The 24,089-nt window shown below is 38.5% G+C and overlaps 3 protein-coding genes across 3 annotated transcripts; all 3 read left to right on the top strand.

The window, feature by feature from the left end:
- Nucleotides 1-8: 8 nt before the first annotated feature.
- On the top strand, nucleotides 9-9,972 carry LOC135757451 (cilia- and flagella-associated protein 69-like). The gene is made up of 22 exons (XM_065271984.2): nucleotides 9-309; nucleotides 388-444; nucleotides 528-593; nucleotides 933-1,042; nucleotides 1,178-1,254; nucleotides 2,008-2,106; nucleotides 2,176-2,328; nucleotides 2,487-2,664; nucleotides 3,537-3,660; nucleotides 3,890-3,938; nucleotides 4,036-4,157; nucleotides 4,330-4,555; nucleotides 4,647-4,811; nucleotides 4,949-5,064; nucleotides 6,164-6,282; nucleotides 6,397-6,478; nucleotides 6,857-7,049; nucleotides 7,156-7,278; nucleotides 7,574-7,650; nucleotides 8,222-8,419; nucleotides 8,503-8,589; nucleotides 8,665-9,972. The coding sequence occupies exons 1-22, from the start codon at nucleotides 229-231 to the stop codon at nucleotides 8,779-8,781; spliced, it is 2,619 nt and encodes an 872-aa protein (XP_065128056.1). The 5' UTR covers nucleotides 9-228; the 3' UTR covers nucleotides 8,782-9,972.
- A 170-nt stretch (nucleotides 9,973-10,142) lies between these two features.
- Nucleotides 10,143-22,216, top strand: slc9a1b (solute carrier family 9 member A1b). The gene is made up of 12 exons (XM_065271986.1): nucleotides 10,143-10,494; nucleotides 12,138-12,598; nucleotides 14,279-14,529; nucleotides 14,673-14,890; nucleotides 15,381-15,583; nucleotides 19,489-19,578; nucleotides 19,724-19,794; nucleotides 20,085-20,258; nucleotides 21,120-21,216; nucleotides 21,345-21,443; nucleotides 21,743-21,794; nucleotides 21,877-22,216. The coding sequence occupies exons 1-12, from the start codon at nucleotides 10,296-10,298 to the stop codon at nucleotides 22,161-22,163; spliced, it is 2,202 nt and encodes a 733-aa protein (XP_065128058.1). The 5' UTR covers nucleotides 10,143-10,295; the 3' UTR covers nucleotides 22,164-22,216.
- Nucleotides 22,217-22,616: 400 nt separating this feature from the next.
- fabp10b (fatty acid binding protein 10b, liver basic) lies at nucleotides 22,617-23,841 on the top strand. Its single transcript, XM_065271987.2, has 4 exons — nucleotides 22,617-22,689; nucleotides 22,779-22,951; nucleotides 23,454-23,543; nucleotides 23,644-23,841. The coding sequence occupies exons 1-4, from the start codon at nucleotides 22,617-22,619 to the stop codon at nucleotides 23,692-23,694; spliced, it is 387 nt and encodes a 128-aa protein (XP_065128059.1). The 3' UTR covers nucleotides 23,695-23,841.
- The last annotated feature ends 248 nt before the right edge of the window (nucleotides 23,842-24,089 follow it).

Genomic DNA, 24,089 nt, shown 5'->3' on the forward strand with positions numbered 1-24,089 from the left:
AAAAAAGTACAGAGAAGTTCGCTGGATGAACAGCGTTTTAGTTTCTGAAGGGAAAGTTTTTCTCATCGGCGGGGCTCAGTAAACTGCGCACGTTACTATAGCAACAAAAGCGCGTTCTTGTCACCATCGTCTATAAACACACACAGACACATACACACAGCGGATTAAAAAGCGTTATGACGTGTTATGATGATTTTATGGGTTGTTGTAATTTAACACAAATTAAACATGTTGTCCGGTGTGACACAGATCAGCCGAATCGTTTCGAAACAGATTTTTACTGAGAGAAAGTCCGTAAATCAGTATGAGGTGAGTCGAAAACAGCTGTCGATTTGATGTCGTTTCATATGATCGCATTAATCTGATCTCAGTGTTTTGAACTTTAAGGCTGTAAGATTCAACGAGCTGTCTCGAGTCATTCGCCTGCTTGAAGATCCAGTTTCTGTAAGACACTTTCACTTTCCACCTGCTGTGTAACTGGGTAATAAAAGTGACATCTGAATAAAGAAATATGAATCTCTTTGCAGTCCTCATTGAAGGAGAGACACCTTTTTATGTTGAAGAAAGTGGTGAAGACAAGTCATCGAGGATTTGTATCCTAAAACATTCAAATATGATCTTTTTAAAGAAAAATCTCTAACGTACTCCAAGTTTATATAGCTTCATATATAATTGAATTGATTGAACTGAATTGAATTGTGTGAATCTGTAAAGTATGTACTTTAATCATTCGTGTAAGTATAATCCTATCTGGTGATGTCTTACTGTCTTTAAAGTCCCTTGACCCCAATTAACTAAATTACAATCAGCATTTTCCTTCTTGATATGTAACTTGATGATTTTCCATGATGTGAATAGTCATGATATGACGCTATGTAATAATGAGGAATAAACTATCTAGGGTATAGTGCAGTTTTCCTTAAAATGTGAAGGTTTTGAGGGATCTCGCAGACGTGTTTAAGATTATAAACATTTGTGCTGAGAAAGCAACAGATGATGAAGATTACTCCAGAATCCTTTGTGATTTACTCCACACATGCGGGTATGATATTACTTTTCTCCTGTATCACTGAAGTTGTGTGTGTGTGTGTGTGTGTGTGTGTGTGTGTGTGTGTGTGTGTGTATGTCTGTGTGAGTGTGTGTGTATTCATGTGCTCATTAATGCTTTGTCTTTAAGGCGACCCTTCCTAAAGGAGAAGTCCTCTGATGAGATGAACTATGACACTGTAGTGATGGGCTGTCTGTCTCAAATGGGTGAGTTCATATCTATCTCATTATTTCTCCTGAACACATTCACAACTCGCTGTACCAAGATTAAGTGCACGCATTAATAAAGATAGGTATGTATTGATTTGTCTAAGCTGAGGTAAGAACATAGTAAAATATAAAAAATGGGGGTGTTTTCCTTTAAGCATAGTATTATGTTAATTTAGATTTGTTTTGTAAAAAAATAGTAAAAATTTCAATCTTTATTTCTTGGTGAACTATTCAGGATATTTACTCTTCTTTAACACCTAGGGTACGAATGGCTAAGTATTGTGATGCGTCAGTGTGACTATTTTATTGTATTTCATTTCCTAATTGTTTTTCTTTACTCTTTCCCCGCCATGGACGAGTTAACCCGTTAATTAAGAGAAAACACTTCCATGCCAATGATGAGTTTTTCTGGCAATCTGTATTTCCACTATTAGTCACCAGGTGGCGCTCCTACCCAACTTATAAAACCTGCAAGCAACCCCTTAGGGCAAACAGTAAGAAACAGTAACAGTAAGGGTCTGTTGTTTACTAAACTTTTGTGAAAATTATAAAAAATTCTGCCACTGGCCGAGAGTTGCAGGATCGTTCTGGGTTTTTTTCTAATTATTGACCAAATCTTAGTCTTTTTCCATCTATTATTAACAGGTGTGCGAGGGTCATTATTGATTGATTGCTTTAATCATCATTTCTGAAACGGAATAAATATATTATGCATCTGATTACAAGTTATGATTTTGTGACTGATAACAGGTTTTCTGATGAGAATTCCAGTCCCAGAAATCAGACATCAGATCTGTTCCTCTGTGATCGCTTTTTACACCTGTGAAAACCCCAGATCTGGATTTGATGGTGGGTTATGGTTTGTCATGTGTGGATGTTTAGCACTGGACTGTCTGTTATTGTCTGTCTGTGTTTCAGGTGTTTCTCCCACACGTCCTGATTACAGAAGGCTGATGGTGGAACGTAGCGGCCTGGCTGAAACACTTGTGATGTCACTGCCTCTCATGGAAAATCAGCTGTCAGTCAAACTGCGTCTTCTTCACACTCTCCAGATCTTGTCTCGGACATCAGGTGACATCACTTCCTGTGTCGTTAGTGATGAGAATATTTACAGACTCATTCTTGAATGTTAAGGCTTGCCACATGTCAATTTATTTTTGAATGAAGTCTAAACTCCTTGCTTTTAATTTCAGCATGTGTAGGGTTATTCTAATTGCATGTTTTTGCAGATGTGAACTGTAATTTAATGCTGAAAGCTCAGGCCGCTCACAAGATCTGTTACCATATGAGTGAAGGTGACCCATCTGGGCAGATTCTGTTTCGCTCTTCAGAGATCTTGTGGAATCTTCTGGAGAACGGATCAAAGGAGGAGGTCACCGCTCAGCTCAGTAACATGGACTGTATAGAGTAAGGAACACGTGTTTAGATCATTTATATGGTTTACATGCATACATAATGTTTACAGAATTTTATGTTTTACAAACTGAGATGTTTTTATTCTCATAATGTCAAATATATCTGTTTTGCCCTGCAAAAAATTAGATTTTTAGTGCAATAAATTGCAGAAGTAACAATGTGGAAGGGGCTAGACAAATAATTTATAACTCAAAAAGAGCCCCTGTGACGTTGCTAAAAATGACATTATTTGCTGTAATATAACGTGTTTGCATGGTGGTTTATGTTAAAAAAAAAAAACATATTATTTTCAACATACCGTACATTATTGTCCCTCGTTTATGCCCTGCCTCTCTGAAATGCGTCAACTTTGTAAAAAAGCTCATCATTCTGAAAGGCGCGGTGTCCTCCGATTGGCCAGTTAATATCGTCTTTACTACCTCATCAATACGAGCCAGTCAGTAGTAAATTCTTTAAATATGAAAACATAGACTACTTACAGGCTGTGAATCAGAAGTGGGCGGGATTATGATAATGTGCATCGCCATCGAACCCATGTCAACCCACTGCCAAAGTAAACGGTTACCTACAGTCTTTCGTTCATTGTAGTACAAGAAAATAACTTGCATCATTGTTTACTTTGGGATTTGTAACTTTGCATATTGTTAACGTGTACTAGCACACACTTACACACCAAAAGAAATGTAGAATCATGAATCAGATAATAGTGACTCTTTAATGGTCTAAAATAGACTTTTCTTTACGAAACTATCATTTCTTATTTATTTCTTTTGCATTCTTTGAAGTGAAATATAATTGATGTTCTACGTGAAAGCACAGTCACTTCCTCTGAATGATGTCATGATTTCTCTTTTGTTTGGCAGTTCTTTAAAACAGGCGTTTCTTCACCAGCTGTTGAATGGTTTTCGTCATTATGATCAACAGTTGAGGAATGACCTACTGGTGCTTACATCACTGATTGCAGCCAATCCAAATGCTCGTTTGATTGTGAGTCTGTGAGAAAGGTTTTGTGTTGCTAAATGATCCCCTGAAGTGGGAAATGAATATTTGACTTTCTGAATATATATATATATATATTAATACTTCATCCATATATAAAGGGTTTCTATTTCTTTAAATGTGTGAATCCTTTGTATGGATAACCTGTTTGGCACCCCACTTATTTAGGTCAATCAATTACACAGCCTTTATCAGCGTGTGTGTGTGTGTGTTTTAGGAGAGCGGGTTTGTCAAACATCTCACACTGCTTGCCACTTTTCCAGAGTGTAAGTTTCACTTGAGTTTTATCAGCGGTAACATGCTCATAATTGAAGCTCATGTTTAAAATGTATTCAGTGAATAACAATATGTTGTGTTTCTCAGTGAAGAGTCACAATCCTCTGGTGCGTAACCTCAGGCTTTCCTTCAACCAAGAGGACTTTGAGATGAAAAAACTCTTGCTGAATGTGATTGTTGTCCTGTCTAAAGATCTGGCTGCTCTGCAGGTCTGTTAAAAATGAATTACATGAGATGTTTTGTGTTAAGCTATTCCTCCATCAATATGAAAAGTAATAGTTTGAGTGGAATTCAGAACGTGATTTTGAACTTATTTTGTGTATCATTATTTTTAAATAAACCCTTTTGGTATATTGTGTTTGTTGTTTATGTGCTGAATAGTTGTTTAAAGAGGGTCGCGTCATGCTGGCACTGATGCTTTTGATCAAACCGAGATCATGTGACATCCACAGCAGCAGACGCAGCTGGACATCCAGCCAGCAGGAGGAGCTGCAGCTTCAGGCTTTAGCCACACTTAGCATGTTGGCACCTTTGATGTTGGATGACTACATTATGTGTCAGGCCAACACTTGTCTGTTGCTTTTGCTTGACTGGTGTCTACAGGAAGGTAGATAAAGTGAGAGCACTTCTATAACTTAAGCCTAACCTGACTCGTGCGATCATTAATCAGTTTATTTTTCTTCATCATTCCTTGGCAGACTCCTTTAGGGGTCAGGGTCACAGTTTCCATGGGACCGGTGGGCGTGGCGGGAAGAAGGCGCAGATGAGATACTGCATTCGTGTGCTTAGATCTGTGGTGTCTCTGGGCAATGAGCTGGTGATCCAGGATCTCTGTGATCAGGGAGGAATAGGGCAGCTTTTGGGTAACTAGTACAGTCTCATTATCCTAACTAATCCATAGCTGTGACACTGCTGTACACCTAAATTCCAGTCATCATTAATGATTACGTTACTAATAGATGATTGACTTAACATTGTGTGTGTGTGTGTGTGTTTTGAGGGGTGTTGCGCTGGTTCTTAAGAAAAAAGGAGACAGAAGATGATGTTTCTCTGGAGATACAGATGGACATTCAGGTCATTCTGTCTGCGCTCTGTGAGGGGGACATGCACAGGAAGGTCAGATAGTTTCTGTGTTTTCATTGTTAAGCTGCTTTGGAATAATGAACAATTGTGAAAGCAAAGCAGTGAAATATAAGTTCAGTGTATGTACAAGCACATATAGACATATTCTCCTCCTGTCCTACATTACAAAACCCAAAAATAAAACCTTGAAAGAGTTGCGGGTCATTGCTGTTCATTTATAGGCCTTATTCACCCTGCCACCATGATGATTTTAGAGCAAGACCCCACATTCACTTTGGTAGGGCTTGTCAAATGGAGGCCCCCGGGCCAAATGCTGCCCTCCAATCATTTTTTATCCAGATCGTTGGTCATCTTTCTCTGATTTAAATCAGCATGGTTACTTTAAAGCTGCCTTTCCACTGCATATGACAAATGATGGCCGATAAACAGCCGGAAGGAGTGTTTTCTATCAATTATAAAGTATAAATATATTTGTAGATTTAAGACTCTTGTGCTGAAATGAGCTTCTCTCCCATGTTGACACAGATTTATGATTAGACTGACATTTCACTGCCACTAGGGGGCGAACTCTGACAGTCGTGTCCATATGTAGTGTACAGTGGAAGGGCGGTTTAGCCTATATAGCTTTAAAATATAAAAAATTACAATTACAAATCTATCAGTTTTTAACTCTCACAGAGCATTTCTTTGGACTTTAGGTAAATTGTCAAAAGTCACATAATCTTGTTTCTTATTCATGTCTCTTTCAACCAATCTACAATATGTTTCTAATGAATGATTTCAATTGATAGGTGAAATTAATGTAGATTATTGTTGGATCTACATGATTTAATTATGGACATCGGTTCCACGATTGTTTGTAGTTTATCAGGAGCGTTTATGGTGGGAGGTGTAGGTTGTTGCCAGGTGACGCTACAGGTGTGGATTAGAAAATCTTGATACTGTAGGTGTTTTTAAAGGAGACGTGCATAAGCCTTACCTTAAAGTGGGTTCACGTTTTGTCCATGTGCACCAATATGAATGTGTGTGTGTGTGTGTGTGTGTGTGTGTGTGTGTGTGTGTGTGTGTGTGTGTGTGTGTGTGTGTGTGTGTGTGTGTGTGTGTGTTTGTGTCTATGTTTATGTGTGTACAGGAGCTGTTTGGCAGTGATGGTGTGGAGATTTTGCTTCAGTATTTGAATATGGATCCTCATCTGATCTTTGGTGGGTTGGGTCATAATAAACTGCTTCTGTCCACTGTCGACTGTGTTTGGTGAGACACGCACGTTTAACAGATTGACTTTTGTATCTCTGCTTTCACTGCTCTTGTAAAGTGCTTGATTGTGGTCTTACTGATTAGATGTGATGTTGTGATGTGCGTCCACAGGTCGTGTGTCGTTGGCTGTTTCAATACCGAGGATGTGTTTTTGGAGAGACGTGGTATTTATCTACTCCTGCACCTGCTGCAGGTGATTCAATTCTTTCAATTAAATTTGATTTATATAGCACTTTTCACAATTACTCAGTTCTTCCAAGTTTTAAGTTGATTTTGGGGAAAAAAACTGTGGGAAAAACCCTTGAGAGAGAGTCAGAAGATAAACTATATTGAGTACTGTATTATATATTATCAAGGAATTAAAAAATGTGATTAAAAATGTAAGGAAGTGGTTAGTTGTCGCTGGGCATTGTACTATATAAGATGTACTATATATTAAATACTATGCTATAAAATGGAATAAGAATTATAAAGTTTTTAAAATGAAAGGAAGCGGTTGGTTGTCGCAGGGCAGAGAGCTGGGCATCACAATGATGGGATATTATATTTTAGTTAATGTTGTTTTGTGAAGGTGAGCCCCAGGCATATGTTGAGCATGCTCATCGGGACTCTGCTGGAGTTGTGTGAAAACAGGCAGGCGCTGGCACACATGCTGAGCTGGTGCGGAGAGAAAGACGCCTCTGCCCCACAACTCCTCCTAAAGATCTGGAGGGAAGAAGAGAAGCTGATGGGCATCACACGAGACCAGCGGGGAATGATCACAGGTACGGGACAGATCCATCACAGGTACTAAAACGTTTTGCAGTCTGATAACAGTACTGCTTTTGGAATTAAAAAACTTTCATCTTGTGTTAATGCTGTTTCTTATAGACGTAAAGCAGCCAATCATCTCACAGACTGAGGACGGACCGTCATCAAATGACTTCAGTGCTTCAGTCAGAGACGTGTCAGAGAGCCTGTGTGCAAACATCTACTGCATGTTCTCCAAACTGGGTAAAGCCCAAAGCATGCTATGGTTTCTCCTTATATGTTAGTCAGGGTAATGATGGGATTGTCAGCCTATATTCACAATATTCTCTGTAGCATGACCCTATTCAAGAGTGAGCTATCAATCTGATTAATATTATTCTTTACTGTTCCAGAAAAACAACTGTTATATAAAGACATTATCTCCTTAAATACTGTAGTGCTGTTTTTGTTTGAGCCCTTTGTAGAGTTCATTAAAACCACAATCATTAAACTAATGAGTGGGCTGTGACTACAGACAAATCATATTTGTAAACTGCAGGATTTAAACGGCTGTCGGGTTTGAGTACAGAAGATTACATCACACTCAGCATCATCAGCCAATACCTGGACTTCAAGGTAAATCAAATCAAATCTCTTTCTCTGTAGCAGACAGTCATGAGTGATCACATCTCTAAACCTCTAAGCACTTTGATCCCAGAAAAGGCTTCTGTGTGATCACAAACACGTCCCGTTAATGTTCTGGGATCGTTCCCGTAAAGAAGATATTGTGACACTGCCGTAACATTTATGCAACGCGTCCTGCGTGAACAAAAGCTACAAACCGTAGTGAGGACGTGTGTGTCACCGCAAACAAAAAGTTATGGTTCAGCTCTTTGGGATTTAAATGAAGATTACCAGAAAATATCTGCAAACTAAACTGAAGCAGAGATCAGGAAGCTCGTCATTATCAAAGATCATTCACCAGCACGACAGAACAGCGTATCACGCGCTCCTTATCATCTTAGCATAAACTAAAATGAATCCGCTTGGTTTCTCAAGAGAGAAATCACGGATAATAAGCAAACTTCAGATTCTGCAGGGAAAAACCTACCAAAATTCCAGAGACATTTTCTGTGTATTTTCCGTAATCTCTGTGTGAAAAGAGCTTAAGATGGTGTTTAATTTAAGCTGTGTGTGTGTGTGTGAGGTGGCTGAGGTTTGGGCTGAGGTCTCAGCTGAGCTGTCTGATGAGGGACTGGCACCCATCTCATCAGATGAAGAAGCCTTGAAGAGCATGAAAAAGATAAACGATGACACAGCCGGTCATGTGCGCTCTCTGCAGCAAAGCATTCTGGGCTGGCAGCAACACGAAGATCTGCAGGAGGAGAGACGCATGTATACTGAGGTACAACATCCATCATTGACTGCTGTGTGTTTGTATACTGTACAGTATTTGGTGAGGTTGATTGATGTCATTGGGTTTTGCAGATAATCTTCACTCATAAGCAGAGAGAGTTAGCTACAGACGCCTGGAGAAATTATGTCGCCAGAACATCAAACTACAGCATCTTAAAGGTCTGAAATCTTAATCTCCACTTGATTTGTCCTGAAGTTTCTGGGACTCATTCCAGCGATTTCTGTGTATGTCAGGAGTTCAAAAGGCTACGAGAAGAAAGCAACACCAGGGGCTCAGAAGCGACAACAGACGAGACCCTTGAGGGACCCCCGAAACAAAAGACCTCTTCAAACACTGTCTCAGATCAATAAACCATTGCCAATGACATTGATATTTACAACATACTACTCTTTAAATCTTTGGCATTGTTTTGAAAGAGCTCGACACGTGTGTCAAATCGCTTGTGTTTCATGGTGATTGTGTGACTTAGGCCCTGTTTACACCTGGTATTAAGATGCGTTTTGGTCGATCGGATCACATGTTGATGAGAGAGACACGTGTTCGTTTACACCTGGGGTCGTTTACACTTCTGATCCCCAAAAATAAGAAACGTAATGGGAGAATGGGCTTGCAGGGTGGGATCTGACTTGCAGATGATCTGTGATTTATAAAGGGAACATTTCTTTGTTTAATAAGTCTTTACTCTTTCCCCGACATTGACTAGATAACTCATCAATTAAGAGAAAACGATTCCCTGCCAATGACGAGAATTTCCGGCTTTTCGCAGTAGTGCTATTATCCACCAGGTGGCGCAGTTCTGCAACTTATACAATCTGGAAGTAACGCCTCACGTGAAAATTGAATTATCTCTGCTTTTTGCTCAAAATTGTGTGTTTTTAAGAAACCTACCCATATTTGAGAGGTGATAAAAGAGAAATAATGAAGGCAGGATTAAACTTTTTTTGTTTGAAATCAGAGGGTCTGTTCTTTCATTTGATGTATTGTTTGTTTATATATTTAAAGAAGAACATTTTCTGGAAGGCATTAAACTTTTGTGAAAATCATGAAAAATGTTATTGCTGGCTGGCAACTTTTTTTAAAACGCTGGCGGGGAAAGAGTTAATATTAGTCTAAACATTTTACACCCCGTTTACATCTCTATTTAGCATCGTCCACTTGAGATCCGATCGACATAAAAGCATCTTAATACCAGGTGTAAACTGGGCCTTTAGTTTCTATAATGACTAATAAAATAAGAGCACAATCTCTGTTTACTGACTGTAAATCTCACTACAGCAAATACACTGTGGTCACACACAAGTTACTACTTTATGATCATCACGGGTTAATAAACTAGTCTGTGTTAGTCTGATGTACAACACAAGAGGGCGACAGCTTTGCAGGTCAATCACTGTATTCTTATTTCATAGGAGGAAAGCATTTCTATAAGCACATCTGAAAACATACAGGGTTTAAACTGTGCTCAACATCATATAGAGCGCGTCTTTGTTACAAAGCAGCTTTACATGAAATGAAAAATCAAGAATGTCAATTTTAGGAAAGATTAAAATGAAGTACATGCACTGTAAAAATGGTTGATTTTGAATTTTTTGTTCATATTACAATTAATTTCATAAAATATTCGCTGTTATTTGGGGGGGGGCAGCAATGCCCCTGGTCAAGGGTAGATGGTCAATGCTGAGGTGCACAGACTCGAGGTATCCGTGATCAGGCGCGTGCGTTGCGCTCTGCGACACGCACGCGCATTGCACCTCTAAACACTGTGTGCGTGTTATCTGTGGTGGGCTCGCGTGCAGTCGTCATGAAATAAATCAACGATGAAGAAGTTTTTCTTAAGAGATGTCGTTGTTTCGGCGGGAAAGTGATGACGATGAAGATGGATCGAATTCTTCAGCTGCTGCTGCTCTGCTGCTGTGGATCTGTGCTGTACTGTGATCAGTTTCAGAATCGATCCGATCAGCATCACAAAAGTGTTTTTCCAGTCATATCGATCCACTATGATGCTGTTCGGACCCCGTTTGAGGTCGCGCTGTGGATTCTGCTGGCGTCACTCATGAAACTGGGTGAGAAATTAAAAACACTTCAGCATTTCATTACAACTTTAATCTGCTGATTATCATTTAACAATCTATTACTGTCACTTTAACATCATTTCTATTCTCTTGCATTTTAATTCAGTCATGATTAGATTCTGTACAAACATCATTATGCGAACTTTAAACATCATTATATTGTTTTTAATTTCTTGTTTTTTGTGCTGACCTCATGTTGAGAGTTTATCTGAGTGTGCAGCTGCTATACAATCAACCCTTACCATCAACACACACACACACACACACACACACACACATTCTGGTTTCCATGTTTTGTGGGGACATTCCATAGACATAATGCATTTTATACCATACAAACTGTATATTCTATTCCCCTTACCTGCCCCATTCCCTAACCCCAACCATCACAAAAACCTTTCTGCTACTTCACATTTTCAAGAAACATCATTCTGTTTGATTTATAAGCTTGTTTCCTCATGGGGACATCTAAATGTCCCCACAAGGTCACAAAAATACTGGTATTCCTATCTTTGTGGGGACAATTGGTGCACAACGTGATAATTACCAGGAACACACACACACACGCGCACACACACACACACACACACACACACACACACACACATATCAACACACATACACATCAACACACACATAAGTTTTTAGATGTTGAGAAATAGTTAAATTAAATGTGCCTTCCTTTGATTACATATACACACACACACACACACACACACCGGTCAGATACCTTTATTTTCAGGTGCATGATGTATTAACAACACTTTGTGCGTGTGTGTTATTAAAGTCAACAGAACTGCACAGGATTATGGGTAGCCATGGGTGTGTTGTTATCTAATGCTGATAAACGCTCTTCTAGTGTGAATGCTGATGATAAACCAGACAGGCACAATATTCAAAGTGATGGCCAATAATCTCCACACAGCCTCCCCAGAGCATAGTTAATATTTTTTGATTTCTCACAAATTGAGGTTCATATTTAATCTGTCTGGTGTGGAGGAAAGTGACTTATGGACCTTGCTGTAAACACTGGGGCAGATTCATGCTGAAATAGAAAAGACTTTCCCCATACACACAAAGTTGGAATCATAGTGTTGTCCAAAATAGTTTGGTATCCTACACCAAACTCTGTGAAATAGCCCTATGCCATTATCTTTTCTCAGGGACGGATTAAAGCTCGGGTCTATTGGGCACTAGACCAGCAGGGACCGTGTGAAAATATTTCATTTTTAATAAACTGGTGCTGAATACAATAAAAGAAATTGTTTTCAATAAAGCCACAATCTGTCTCTCCTTCACCAAACTGCATAGGCCTAGTTATGTTCACAAGGCAGATAACGTTCACCTGATATCCAACAATAATACCACTTACAATTGACCGTCATATTGCAAAGGTGGCATCCTGTTACAATAACACATCACTGAGTCACTCAACTCTTCAGAACCACAGATAATGCTTCACAAATGTTTGTCACTGCTTGACTTCGTGCCTGATTTTATACAACTGTGTCAAATCCCAATACTTTAGTCCATATTTTGCATACACAAAGAAATATTTGATCAACCATCAGCTTTTGGTTTTTTAGAAGCAGCAGATTGATCAGAAAGGTCATAAGCATATTTTTCTCTTTCAGGTTTCCATCTGATCCCACATCTGTCCGGTGTTGTTCCCGAGAGCTGTCTGCTGATTGCCGTGGGTTTATTGGTGGGCGGTTTGATCCGCGTGGTGGGTGAAAATCCTCCTGTGCTAGATTCTCAGCTGTTCTTTCTGTGTCTTCTCCCTCCCATCATCCTGGACGCCGGATACTTCCTCCCGATCCGACCATTTACTGAGAACGCCGGCACCATCCTGACCTTCGCAGTGTTGGGAACGCTGTGGAACTCGTTCTTTATGGGGGCCGGGCTGTACGCCGTGTGTCGTCTTGAGGGCGGGCGTCTCGCCGAGGTGGACCTGTTGTCCTGTCTGCTGTTCGGTTCGATAGTGTCAGCCGTTGATCCGGTCGCCGTGCTTGCCGTTTTTGAGGAGATTCACATCAATGAGCTGCTGCACATCCTTGTATTTGGGGAATCGCTGCTTAATGATGCTGTCACAGTGGTGAGAAAAGCTGTCTGAGAGTCTGTGTAGTCTGAACTGAACTGTCTTGACATCTATATAAGTAATGTTTCTTTTGGATTTGATAATGTAACAATTAAAAGCATTGATTTTAACACTTTTCCCGCCATTGACGAGTTATATCGTCAATTAAGAGAAAACGTGCATAAATAAACGTGTTCCTGATTGTTTTTATTTTAATTTGTAATACTGCAATTATTTAATTATTTACCCAATTTATAAAAAATACTAATTTTAAACACTGTGTATGTTTTGAAAATCGTTCTGAATCTAATCTCTAACAAAATTCCCTCACAAAGTGCAATTATTTCAGCTTTTTGCTAAAAAAGTTTATTTTTTAAGAAAAACACCCATATTAATACCGAGCCCCTAAGGTGACATTGGAGTAAAAAAAAAAAAAAGTTTAGTTTCATGTGCTTAAGTGAAACCTTCATGTGCAGAATTTCTTTTAATTGCTGACGTGAAACTATTGTGCGCACGCAAAACTGAACTTAACAAAAAATTCTGCACATGAAGGTTTCCCGTGAGCACATGAAACTAAACTTTATTTAATTTTTGCTCCATGTCCCCTTAGGGGCTCCGTATATTTAAGAGTTTATAAACAGAGAAAAACTATAGATGGATAAAACATTTTTTCCCTGTTTTGTTTGTTTGTTTTTTTGTTGGGTCTGTTCTTTCATTTTATATATTTGTATTTTTAGAAGAAAATTTACCTAGAAGACATTTTGTGAAACTTTTTTGAAAATCACAAAAAATGCTGGCGGGCAACTTTAAAAAAAAAAAAGGCTTGCAGGAAATGAGTTAATAAGAGAGGTTTTCTTAAAGTTTATTGCTCAAGAAAAAACAGCTCAATGGTGTCCGCAGACAATCTGACCTGTTCTTATACATTCACAAACCTCATCATCTGCTGTTGACTCACTTTCTCTTTTAAAGGAACAGTATGTAGGATTTTGGCTAAAACTGGTACTGCAATCACACAGCTGGTGGCCAATATACAAAACGACAACATAAACATCAGTTGAGGGCTGCAACTCCACTTTTCAAATGACAATATCCTGGCCAGACCACTGTTGTCAGTGATATAAGTATTTGAAATGAAAATGATTTCTTAATATCTAGTGACATTTCAGGGCCATTTAATGATCAATTGATATAAATTTCTTACATACTGTTCCTTTAAAAACCCTTTTGTCAGCTCACCACGATTATCTCATCTTTTCCCTGTATGCTTTCTAACTGTGGCAACAATTCTCTTGGACCATTTGAAAAAAGTCATTGGAAGAATTTTCTAATTATAATGGGTGATTGCATACCCAGTCATAGGCTTTTCATGCTGTGCTTAATTCCAGGTTATATTCGTTTTAAACCCCGCTTTTAATCCTGTGGTAAGGAGCGTTTCACACTTGTAATTTTAAAGGGGTTATCCCTGAAATGAAATGTCAGATTATGAATAACCATTATTAACCCATGGTTAATTTTGAACAGTGTGAAACGTGAGTAAGATAACTCAAGATTCGGTTAACCCGGGCTTTAGAATAATGTGAGGAAAGTGAACTTACACAATCCTAAGTGCCAATGGTTCGGCGTTTGCCTGGAATGATTAAAAGTGCTTAAGTGCAGAATAGTTGTTTGTATGTAACGTTGTTTGCATGTTTGCTGCAGGTGCTGTATCACTTGTTTGAAGAGTTTGCTCACGTGGGCGAGGTGACCCCTGCTGACGTCTTCCTGGGTGTGCTGTGTTTCTTCATTGTGTTTCTTGGGGGCGTGATGGTGGGCACGGTGTACGGGGTGCTGGCGGCTTTCACCTCGCGGTTTACCGCGCACACGCGCGTGATCGAGCCCCTCTTCGTGTTTCTGTACAGCTACATGGCGTATCTATCCGCTGAAGTCTTCCACCTGTCCGGGATCATGGCGTGAGTTGATCAGGAAATCTTTTAGCACGGCGGTGTGTCTTTAACTTTGCAGATGATCATGATGTACAGGTGAAGGTCTCTGACTGGATGCTGTCTGCGTTCTAACATATTGTACCTAACGTGGTGTTTGCGTGCTGTCTCAGACTCATTGCGTGTGGCGTTGTGATGCGGCCGTACGTGGAAGCCAACATCTCCCACAAGTCTTACACCACCATCAAATACTTCCTGAAGATGTGGAGCAGTGTGAGCGAGACCCTGATCTTCATCTTCCTGGGCGTGTCAACGGTGGCCGGGCCGCACGTTTGGAACTGGACGTTTGTCACCATCACAATCGTTCTGTGTCTGGTGTCCAGAGTCCTGGGTGAGATTTGACTCCATGCACGTTTATTAAATCTTGTTGTTGCTCCACTGGATCTTCAGTTTTATCAGTGAAGTAAACATTTCCTATAAAAGCTTTATTTAATGAGTGACCGTACTATAATTTGTGAAATTCAGAGCATGTCATAATATCACGGTCACACCCTTACGAAAATCAATCACGGTTTTATTGTGGTAAAAGTGTAGTAACCATGTGTTTTTTTCTCGATGGTTTAACTATGGTTTTTGAAAATCAGTTATTTTGTGGTTACCATGGTTTTACTACAGTAACCATGGTTTTTTAGTTTTAACTGTAATAAAACCATGGTTAATTTTGTAAGGGCAGTGCGGTGAACATCACAGGTTTTATATAAATTGAAAGGAATTGAACATTTTTCATACTTGTGTATTTACTGCTGAAACTAAATGATGAGCAGCGTGCAAACACCCAGCGATCAAATGTAATTAAATGTGTGTGTAAATCTGTTGTGCAGGTGTGGTGGGTTTAACCTACATCATCAATAAGTACCGTATGGTGAAGCTGAGCGGTAAAGATCAGTTTATTGTGGCATATGGAGGTTTGAGGGGAGCGATAGCCTTTTCTTTGGTCTTCTTGCTGTCCAGCGATGACTTTGCCATGAAGAACATGTTTCTGACAGCCATCATCACCGTCATCTTCTTCACTGTTTTTGTGCAGGTAACACAGTCCGAGTCTCTTAGGCTGAATTCATATTTTACTATTCATGTTTACACCGTGAACATCTGTTGCGAGTAACACAACATGCATTATTAGGTAATCACATTATTTTTCTGAAGTAATCAGTAAAGTAAAGCATTACTTCATATGTGAGTTAGTTTAATTCATTAGTTTTCAGTTTGATTCATTTATAATACTATTTTGATTTTACTTTGACAGTTAGACAGTTACTCAGACAGGAAGAAATGCTTGTCAGACACAGACATGACGGATCAGGGACCAGTTCCTCAAAACGTTCTTATCGCTAAGTAGTTCTTAACCTATTCCTTAAACTCTCTCTTAACCCTATGGCATGATTCCCGAAAACGTTCGTACCCTAAAAATATCTTCTGTAAGTCACACTTTCGTAATGTTGGTCTGGACCATTTATAAGCTCTCTCTTAGCGTTGTTTGAGCGCAAGAAGCTATCGCCGCGCCACTGTGTAGCAGTTTTTAGAAAGCAGCGCAGTACAAGTCAAACTATGGTATGTTGACAATGTTGTGGCTCAACAATGATTTTACGTTATGGACATTTTAAGACTAATAATAAAATATGTTTGCAATGGATACAGGACTATTTATGCAGTTGACTTTATTTGGTGTCAGAACTAATGAATCAAAGACGGCGCCGGTGTTGTGTCTAAGTTTGTTCCCCATCGATGTCTGTTCCCTCTATGTTTAAAGCGTTTTCATCACGTTACGTTTATAATTTATTTAGAAAGATTAAAGATTTGAATTGGTTATACTAAAAAGCTATAATATCATATATTCCATAATACAATTTATTAAATATTGTATACATTTGACAGTTTTATATTAGGGTATGTCTTTTAACATATAGCCTGCTTTTTTCTCTACTGTTTGTTTTAAAAATTGTATGTTTGCATACATAATAAATATATATTATAAAACGGGCAGTTCTGGTTCTTCATTCTGATTGGTTGAAACGCGTTCTAAGCCGTGATAAAATACACCGGTAACCTCACGGTTCAGACCACATTACATAAGTATCACTGCGCCACTGTTACTGCGTATTGATTTATGAAAATAAACACCACAGTCTTAAATCATATTTTTAATTTGTCTACAATTGCACAATTAATGGGGATATCCAGATGAATGTCAATAAATATTGTTGAGTCATCTCGTCGATAAAGAGAAAACGTTGTCTGAGGATTTTATAACTCAAGTTCATACGTCCGCTATTATCCACTGGGTGGCGATCTTACCCAACTTAAACACTGACGCATTCACTGAAAACACCGTGTAGTACTGTTCATTGCTCCGTCTGAATCTGATCTCTTACTAAAGTTCTTCACAAAAATGGAATTATCTCCGCTTTTAATAAAAAAAATTTGAGAGGTGATAAGAGAACAATGAAGGTAGGATGAGTTAAAGTTTTTTTTTTTTTGTTTTTGTTTGAAAGCAGATGGTCTGTTCTTTCATTTGATATTTTATGTTTATATAAAGAAGATAATTTTCTGGAAGGCATTAAACTAAAACTGGGTGGCAACTTAAAAAAAAAAAAACGCTGACGGGGAAAGAGTTCAGCATGCTTCCAAGCATATTTGATCATCACTTCAACAGTTGCACGATATAAATGTTAATGTATAAATTAGATAAATGGTGATTTATAAAATAAACACCAGAGTATTAAATCATATTTTCATTGTGTCTTTGCTGTGTCTGTGTTGGTTGGGAACTGCGCTCTGTTTCAGTCACACTTGATTCTGAGGAACTACTTTGTTTGGCGGAAGACTAATATTTGTACTAATATAATTACAACTTTTTTGGGTTTTATTTTATAAAATCCCGCTAACGTTATGCATATGAAGTAACCGTTTTATAAACGCAATAAACCCCTCGAAGCGTTGGGTTACCAGTGCATTTTATAACAGCTAAGGTGCCTAACAACGCCCCTTAGCTGTTATAAAATGCACTGGTAACCCACTGCTTCTCGGGGTTTATTGCTTTATTATACATATAATATGATTCATACTGTAAAAATAATTGACTTACCATTAAGAACAATAAAGATACATTACAGAAATGCACACATATACATCTCAGTAGCCATTAAAACTTTCAATGTTTATAAAGAATAAACGTATAATGTGTTAAAAACGCTATAAAAACACTACACTAAAGGAAAACATAGTGGGAACAGACTTTGACACAACACCGGCCGTGGAGCCGTTTAGTCCAATGTCAATTTTTTTATTCGGCTACTTAAACCCTTTTGACAACGTGGCTATATTAAAAAAAAATCGCCTCCCAAGACAACTCAATATGGAGCTGCTGGATCTTCTCAGACCATATTCTGTATCTAACCCTCCTTCTCTGGTCACTGTAGATGGGTTGCTTTTTATTGAAAACATTAACCAATGGCAATCAATACTGCATTAAACAGAAGTAACTGCAGCTGCTTGCCAATCAATTCTGATTAAACCCATGTCAAGAAGCAGCACAAGTGGCACAACGGGATAAGGAGGGTGGATGATTAGCGAAGGATACCCGCTTCATCTACCCGTATTACTGACAATTTGATAATTTAATTAATAGTCTATATTTTACGGATAACTTAAACTATGTTAAAATAAATGTTACTGGAATAATTTGAGGAAAGTTTCATTTGCATAAACCGTGTTGTCTTTCTTAACGCTGTAATGCACCTTCGCGTGAAGTAGAAAATCGATCCCTGAACGATCGATCGCAAATAATTCAGCACCTTCACTTGGGACAGCGCCATTGTTACGTTGAACTTAGAGGCAGCGTGTTAAGAAGCTTCCTAAGGCAGTGGTTTTCAAACTGGGGGCTGCGAGATGTTGCCAGGGGGGCCCCAGTTTTATGACATTTTATGAAATACATTAATATATCATGAATTCTGTGTAATTGAACCTAAAAAAATATGGCTACTAACAAAAAGCATTACTTTTTTGTATAATTTAATGTTTTTTTTTTTATTAAAATGTTGAGTTTTAGAACAGTTTTATGTCACACATTTTATTTGGGGGGGCCGCGAAGGAATGCACCGTACACAAGGGGGGCCACACGCTGAAAAAGTTTGGGAACCACTGTCCTCAGGGACACTTCGGGGAACACACTGAGAAACATAAACAACTTTGGTAAGATACATCTTTTTGAGTCTTCTTAGCGCTCTAAGAGTAAGCTTTACATATTTCACATTTCTGCCATAGAAAAATTCTCATTTCTAATTGTGTCAGACATCATTTTAGTAAATCTTTAGCTGTGATAATTATGCACAAAATATTAAACATGAGTGTTATTTATGTGCTATTATAAAGTAAAAGAAATTGATTCATCTTGTCAAAAAGAAAAAAGAAAGCAATAAGCCTGAAGATCAAGATTTCAAGATTAGAATTTATTGTTAAATGCATTTCTAATAATTAGCAAAAATTTAACTGGTTTACTACAACCTATAAACACATTTGAAAAGGCACATAGTTTGCAGTTGTAGTTAGACTCTGAAGATGATTTGACAACCATTACGTCTATTCTCATGCACACATTTATTCCTAACCCTAAAACCTTGAAAACGGCTACTGTTTCTTGTAAATTACATGACATGAATCACAAAAAAAATCTATTTTAAAAGGCATTTTTTAGTTTGCATCTTTGGATAATACTGTTGTTCATTCAACATTTATATGGTTAAACAGTTAAACTCACCGCTCAGCTCTGTAAACAGTAACCCCGTCTTCTTGCATGTGATTGGCTGCCTCACTTATTGAGGAGCACTGTTGCATTATAAAATGTTTGCAGCACCAAAATACAGTTAGACTTTTAGACCGAGTCAATTGGTTATTGTATTATAACGCATTAAAGTCATTTTCCTTTGCACACAGGGTATGACCATCAGACCACTCGTTGACCTTTTGGCTGTGAAGAAGAAGAAACAGAGCAAACGTTCAATAAATGAGGAGATTCACACGCAGGTGATTTGCTTTTCTCGTGGGGTGGGTAGGTTGTCTCGTGTAAGCTTTACCCACAATCCTCTTTGGCAAAGAGCAGAGGGTATTAAATCAAGCTGTCACACTAATGGATGATTTTAATGTGTTGATGGTTTTGTGTCTTCTGTAGTTTCTGGAGCATTTGCTCACCGGAATAGAAAGCGTGTGTGGACACTACGGACATCATCATTGGAGGGATAAGTGCGTTTCAGTTTCGGTGATTCTCTCATTCATAACCCGTTCTAAATAAAAGCTTTTTCTATAAACCTAAAACAAACAGCGTCAAAATGTTTAATCATTCAATTAATCTATAACAAGTGCTGTGTTTTTGCTGTATTTCATTTGAAAATTCAGTTTCTACATTTGCACTGAAACGCATGTCAGCATATAAACAACAAGACGAGGTGGATTGAATAATGACAGAATTCTCACGACTTATTACCCTTAAGATTGTCTCATCAGATTTAATCCTAGATGTGTTTATTTCCCAGGATAAATCGTTTTAATAAGCATTACTTGAAGCGCTGGTTGATCGGTGGAGAACGCTCGCAGGAACCCCAGCTCATCTCATTTTATAATAAGATGGAGCTCAAACAGGCCATAATGCTTCTGGAGAGCAACAGTTCAGCCAATCTGAACACTCCAGGACAAACTGCAGCAACACTGTGAGTGTACACAACACACACTTCACAGTACACAACACACACACACACACACACACTTCACATTACACAACTAGAGCAGTGGGCAGCTACAGTATCACTGTAACACCCAAGGAGCAGCTGGGGGTTTAGGTGCTTTGCTTAAGGGCGTCTCAGTCGTGACCTTTGGGTTACAAGCCCAACTTTCTAACCATTAGGCTAGAATATATTTGGGTTATATGATCATATTTTGAAGCGTATTAATGGAGTATGTTGGACAACCACCATCAATGCATTACAATAATCCATGAGGTCATGAATGCAGAAAGTAGTTTCTCTGTGTCCGAGTTAAGTGCTCATTATAGTTGTGCTTGCGTCCTACGGCATAAGCCACATGTCGGTTTTCATATTTACTTCTGTGACGTTGTCCACATCGACATGCAAACACACACGGCTGGTAGTCAGTATCCACACATGTAACTCACATAAAAGATTTGTAAAGTTGCAAAAATTAAATCCAAAGAGATCTTCTTGTTAAAAGTGAAGCCACATCCACTCCTACCTAAAACGGCTCGTTCAAACACGCCCATGCATTTAGATGTCATACTGGTTTGAACATTTGCATAAAATGTGCATTTTTTACCAGACGTGAGTGGTTCTCTAGTGTAACAATCACAGCTTGCGGTCTGTGTAGAGCATCAGTACTGTATGTTGTGCAGCTGATGTGCGAGTTGTGTCTTAGTTGGAAGAAGGACGTTTTTTAAATATTTGATATATGCTTAACAAAAGTTACTTTCTAATATGACGTGTGTGTGTGTGTGTGTGTGTGTGTGTGTGTGTGTGTGTGTGTGTGTGTGTGTGTGTGTGTGTGTGTGTGTGTTGCAGACAGCAGAACACCAGAAGAACTCGAAACATTTCTAAAGAACGAGAAGAAGAGATCAGAAAGATTCTTCGAGCAAACCTGCAGAAGACTCGACAAAGAGTGAGACTCTTGTGTTTGAATCGCACACTAACACACTACTAACCCTGTGCACAGTATTTAATGACATTATTAATATTATTTGCCCTGTATGTGTGATGATGATGATGATGATGGTGTGTTTGTGTTAGTTACGCTCATACAGCAGACACACACTTTTGCCTGATCCTGCAGAAGATGACTGGAGCGAGACACATCTCAGGAAACAGCGTGTGGAAATGCAGAGACGGGTGAGCATCACTTCCTGTTAGATGAGAGCAGGTGACATCAGAGGAACCCAGGCTTCATACCGCAGTCATGTTAAGACATCCAGACCGTTTTTATAGAGCACATTTGTTTTTTTATTAATATGTATTTAGTGGAAAGTGATTTGCAAAATTGGGAAAAGCAAAGCTGTTTGCTTTGTTTTTATTTTACATCTAAATAATTCAGTTGTGTGTATGTGCATTTAATAAATAAGGTTGTTCTGTAAATATCATCATGAGGTACGATGTCACAGTAGTAATTTTTCTGCCCATCAATTTTACAGATGAGTCAGTTTGTGACTGTACCTGCTCACGGTCAGGCTGGCTTTGAATCAGGTATGCTGAACTAAACATTGATGCAGTGTTTGTGTGTTGTTGTTAGTCTTCTCATGTTGGTGTGGATGATGATGTCTTCCAGATAACCACGTGACCACCAGGCCTACTATTCTGCTCAGCGGTCCTTCAGTTTCAGACTCTGTTACACTCAGCAATGAAAGCGAGAAGCCGGAGGAGTTCAGACGGAGGCGACACGGAGGCGCTGAGAAACAGGACAGTGAGCGAGGAATCAGAGGAGCGAAGCAAAGTGTCACGTTTGCTATAGACGTGGAAGAACAGAAACTTACTCGCTGTCTGAGTGATCCCGGTCCAAACCCACTGGATGAAGAAGAAGAAGAGGAAGCGTTTTATCATCGTGATCAAGAGTGACCACCTCGCAGTTTATTTCTTGTGTATTTAATAAAACCAATTTTGCAACTCTATTACACTATTCTTTCCTGATGAAAGTGGGTTATCTAAAGCCTTATGCTTAAATACATATCTTTATATATTTTTCTCCAAACTATGTAAATGTTTTTAAATGATTTATCACTCCTGTTAAAAATCATGTGGATGTGTGACGTACACAATTACAAATCAGCTCAAATATTTGATTGATTGGTTTTTGCTTTTATGTGTCGAGTTTATCTTAAAGCTCACGAGACTCATTTGAGTTTAAAGCGTCACTGTGGAGACCAAAACATTAAGACTTTAGAGACTTCATTAAGACAATTCTTCATAAACACACAAACAAAAGTCAAATCCCACACCTGACAACATTCAGCCTTCATCTCATTCAGATCTCCGTGCTTTTCCCACATCTTGAATTGCTTTTAGTGAATCATGGCAATGGATTTCAATGGAGATTGGAAAGTTTATGAACAGGAGAATGCAGAAGAGTTTCTCAAAGCCATCTGTGAGTAATCCGGACATTTATAATCATATAAATATCTGTTTATTGCTGGTGCTTTATGTCTGTATGAGTTGTGTATATAAATGTTTCAGCTGCTCCAGTTATGTACCTTAAAATGATGAATGAAGTGAAACCTGTAACGACGATACATCAGCATGGAGATGAGTTCACGATCTGTGTGAAATCGCCGATCAGAAAGCACACAAACTCCTTCACCATCGGCACTGAAACTCAATTCAACACCATAGACGGAAAACAAATCAAGGTCGACAATCAAGGATTCAATTTCTTTAATCATGCTGATCTGAATTCAAATCTGTTTCATAACATTTTGTAACCTAAAATCCAAAGTATATCCACATCGTGTGTGTCAGTGTTAGGCTATATAACTATGACACAATTTAACATTAAACTACCATATATATACCCTTACGAAAATCATGGGTTTTTTTTGTGTGTGTGGTAAAAGTATAGTAACCATGTTTTCTGTGTATTGATTACTATCAGCAAAACCATGGTTATTTTAGATGGGGTTTTTTTTTTTACAAAAATAACATTGAAGCATACGATGATTATTTACACCCTGACCTTTAATGACTGGATATTTGAGGTTTTTACATATCAATGGGAATGTTTATTACACTTTATGGCAGACTCTTTTTTTTTTCAACCCATTTTATGAGTAATGTAGGATTTGAACCAACAATTTTAGGGTTGCTTGCGATCCCCACGAGCTTCAGAACTGTGATCTCTTAAATCTGTTTTAGGGAATCGCACGACTGATCGATGGCAAGATTGTGATTGAAACGGAGAAGTTTACACACGTGAGAGAGATTCAGGGGGAGGAGATGATAGAGGTCAAATGAACATCATTTATTTTTCTTTATATGTTTCATGTTAAGTTATATGTTTAATTGACGTCGTGTTTTTCTTCTTTTTGTTGTTGGTGTTTTTTAGACAATCGCTTGTGGAAACGCACAACTCATCCGGAGAAGCAGACGTATTTAATTTGCGATTGTTAAGAGCATGCAAATATTTGTACACTTTGATTCAAATGATCCGAATGTGTGTGCGTATCTAACACACTGTTATTCCTCATAGCGCCTGTAGATGGCACTGCTGACACTAATTGTGTTCTTATAAAGAAATAAAGAACCTAACCCTATTGGTTGTCTCGTGTCCATGTGTTGATTTATCTATAAATGTTATGATAGTATAAAGACATTAAACGTTGAAGAACAAGAAATTATTATGCGCAAACATAAGGAGTTTATACTTTAACATTAATAGCAACAAAAGCAGCAGCCCAGCAAACACAGAATGTTCCCCTAACGTTAGTTTTTGGTTATATTTTGGTTATTTTTTTGGGAACCAAAAAATAACGTTCTGGGAACGTTATTTTT

This window comes from Paramisgurnus dabryanus, chromosome 19 (genome assembly GCF_030506205.2).
Source record: "Paramisgurnus dabryanus chromosome 19, PD_genome_1.1, whole genome shotgun sequence".
Taxonomy (NCBI): domain Eukaryota; kingdom Metazoa; phylum Chordata; class Actinopteri; order Cypriniformes; family Cobitidae; genus Paramisgurnus; species Paramisgurnus dabryanus.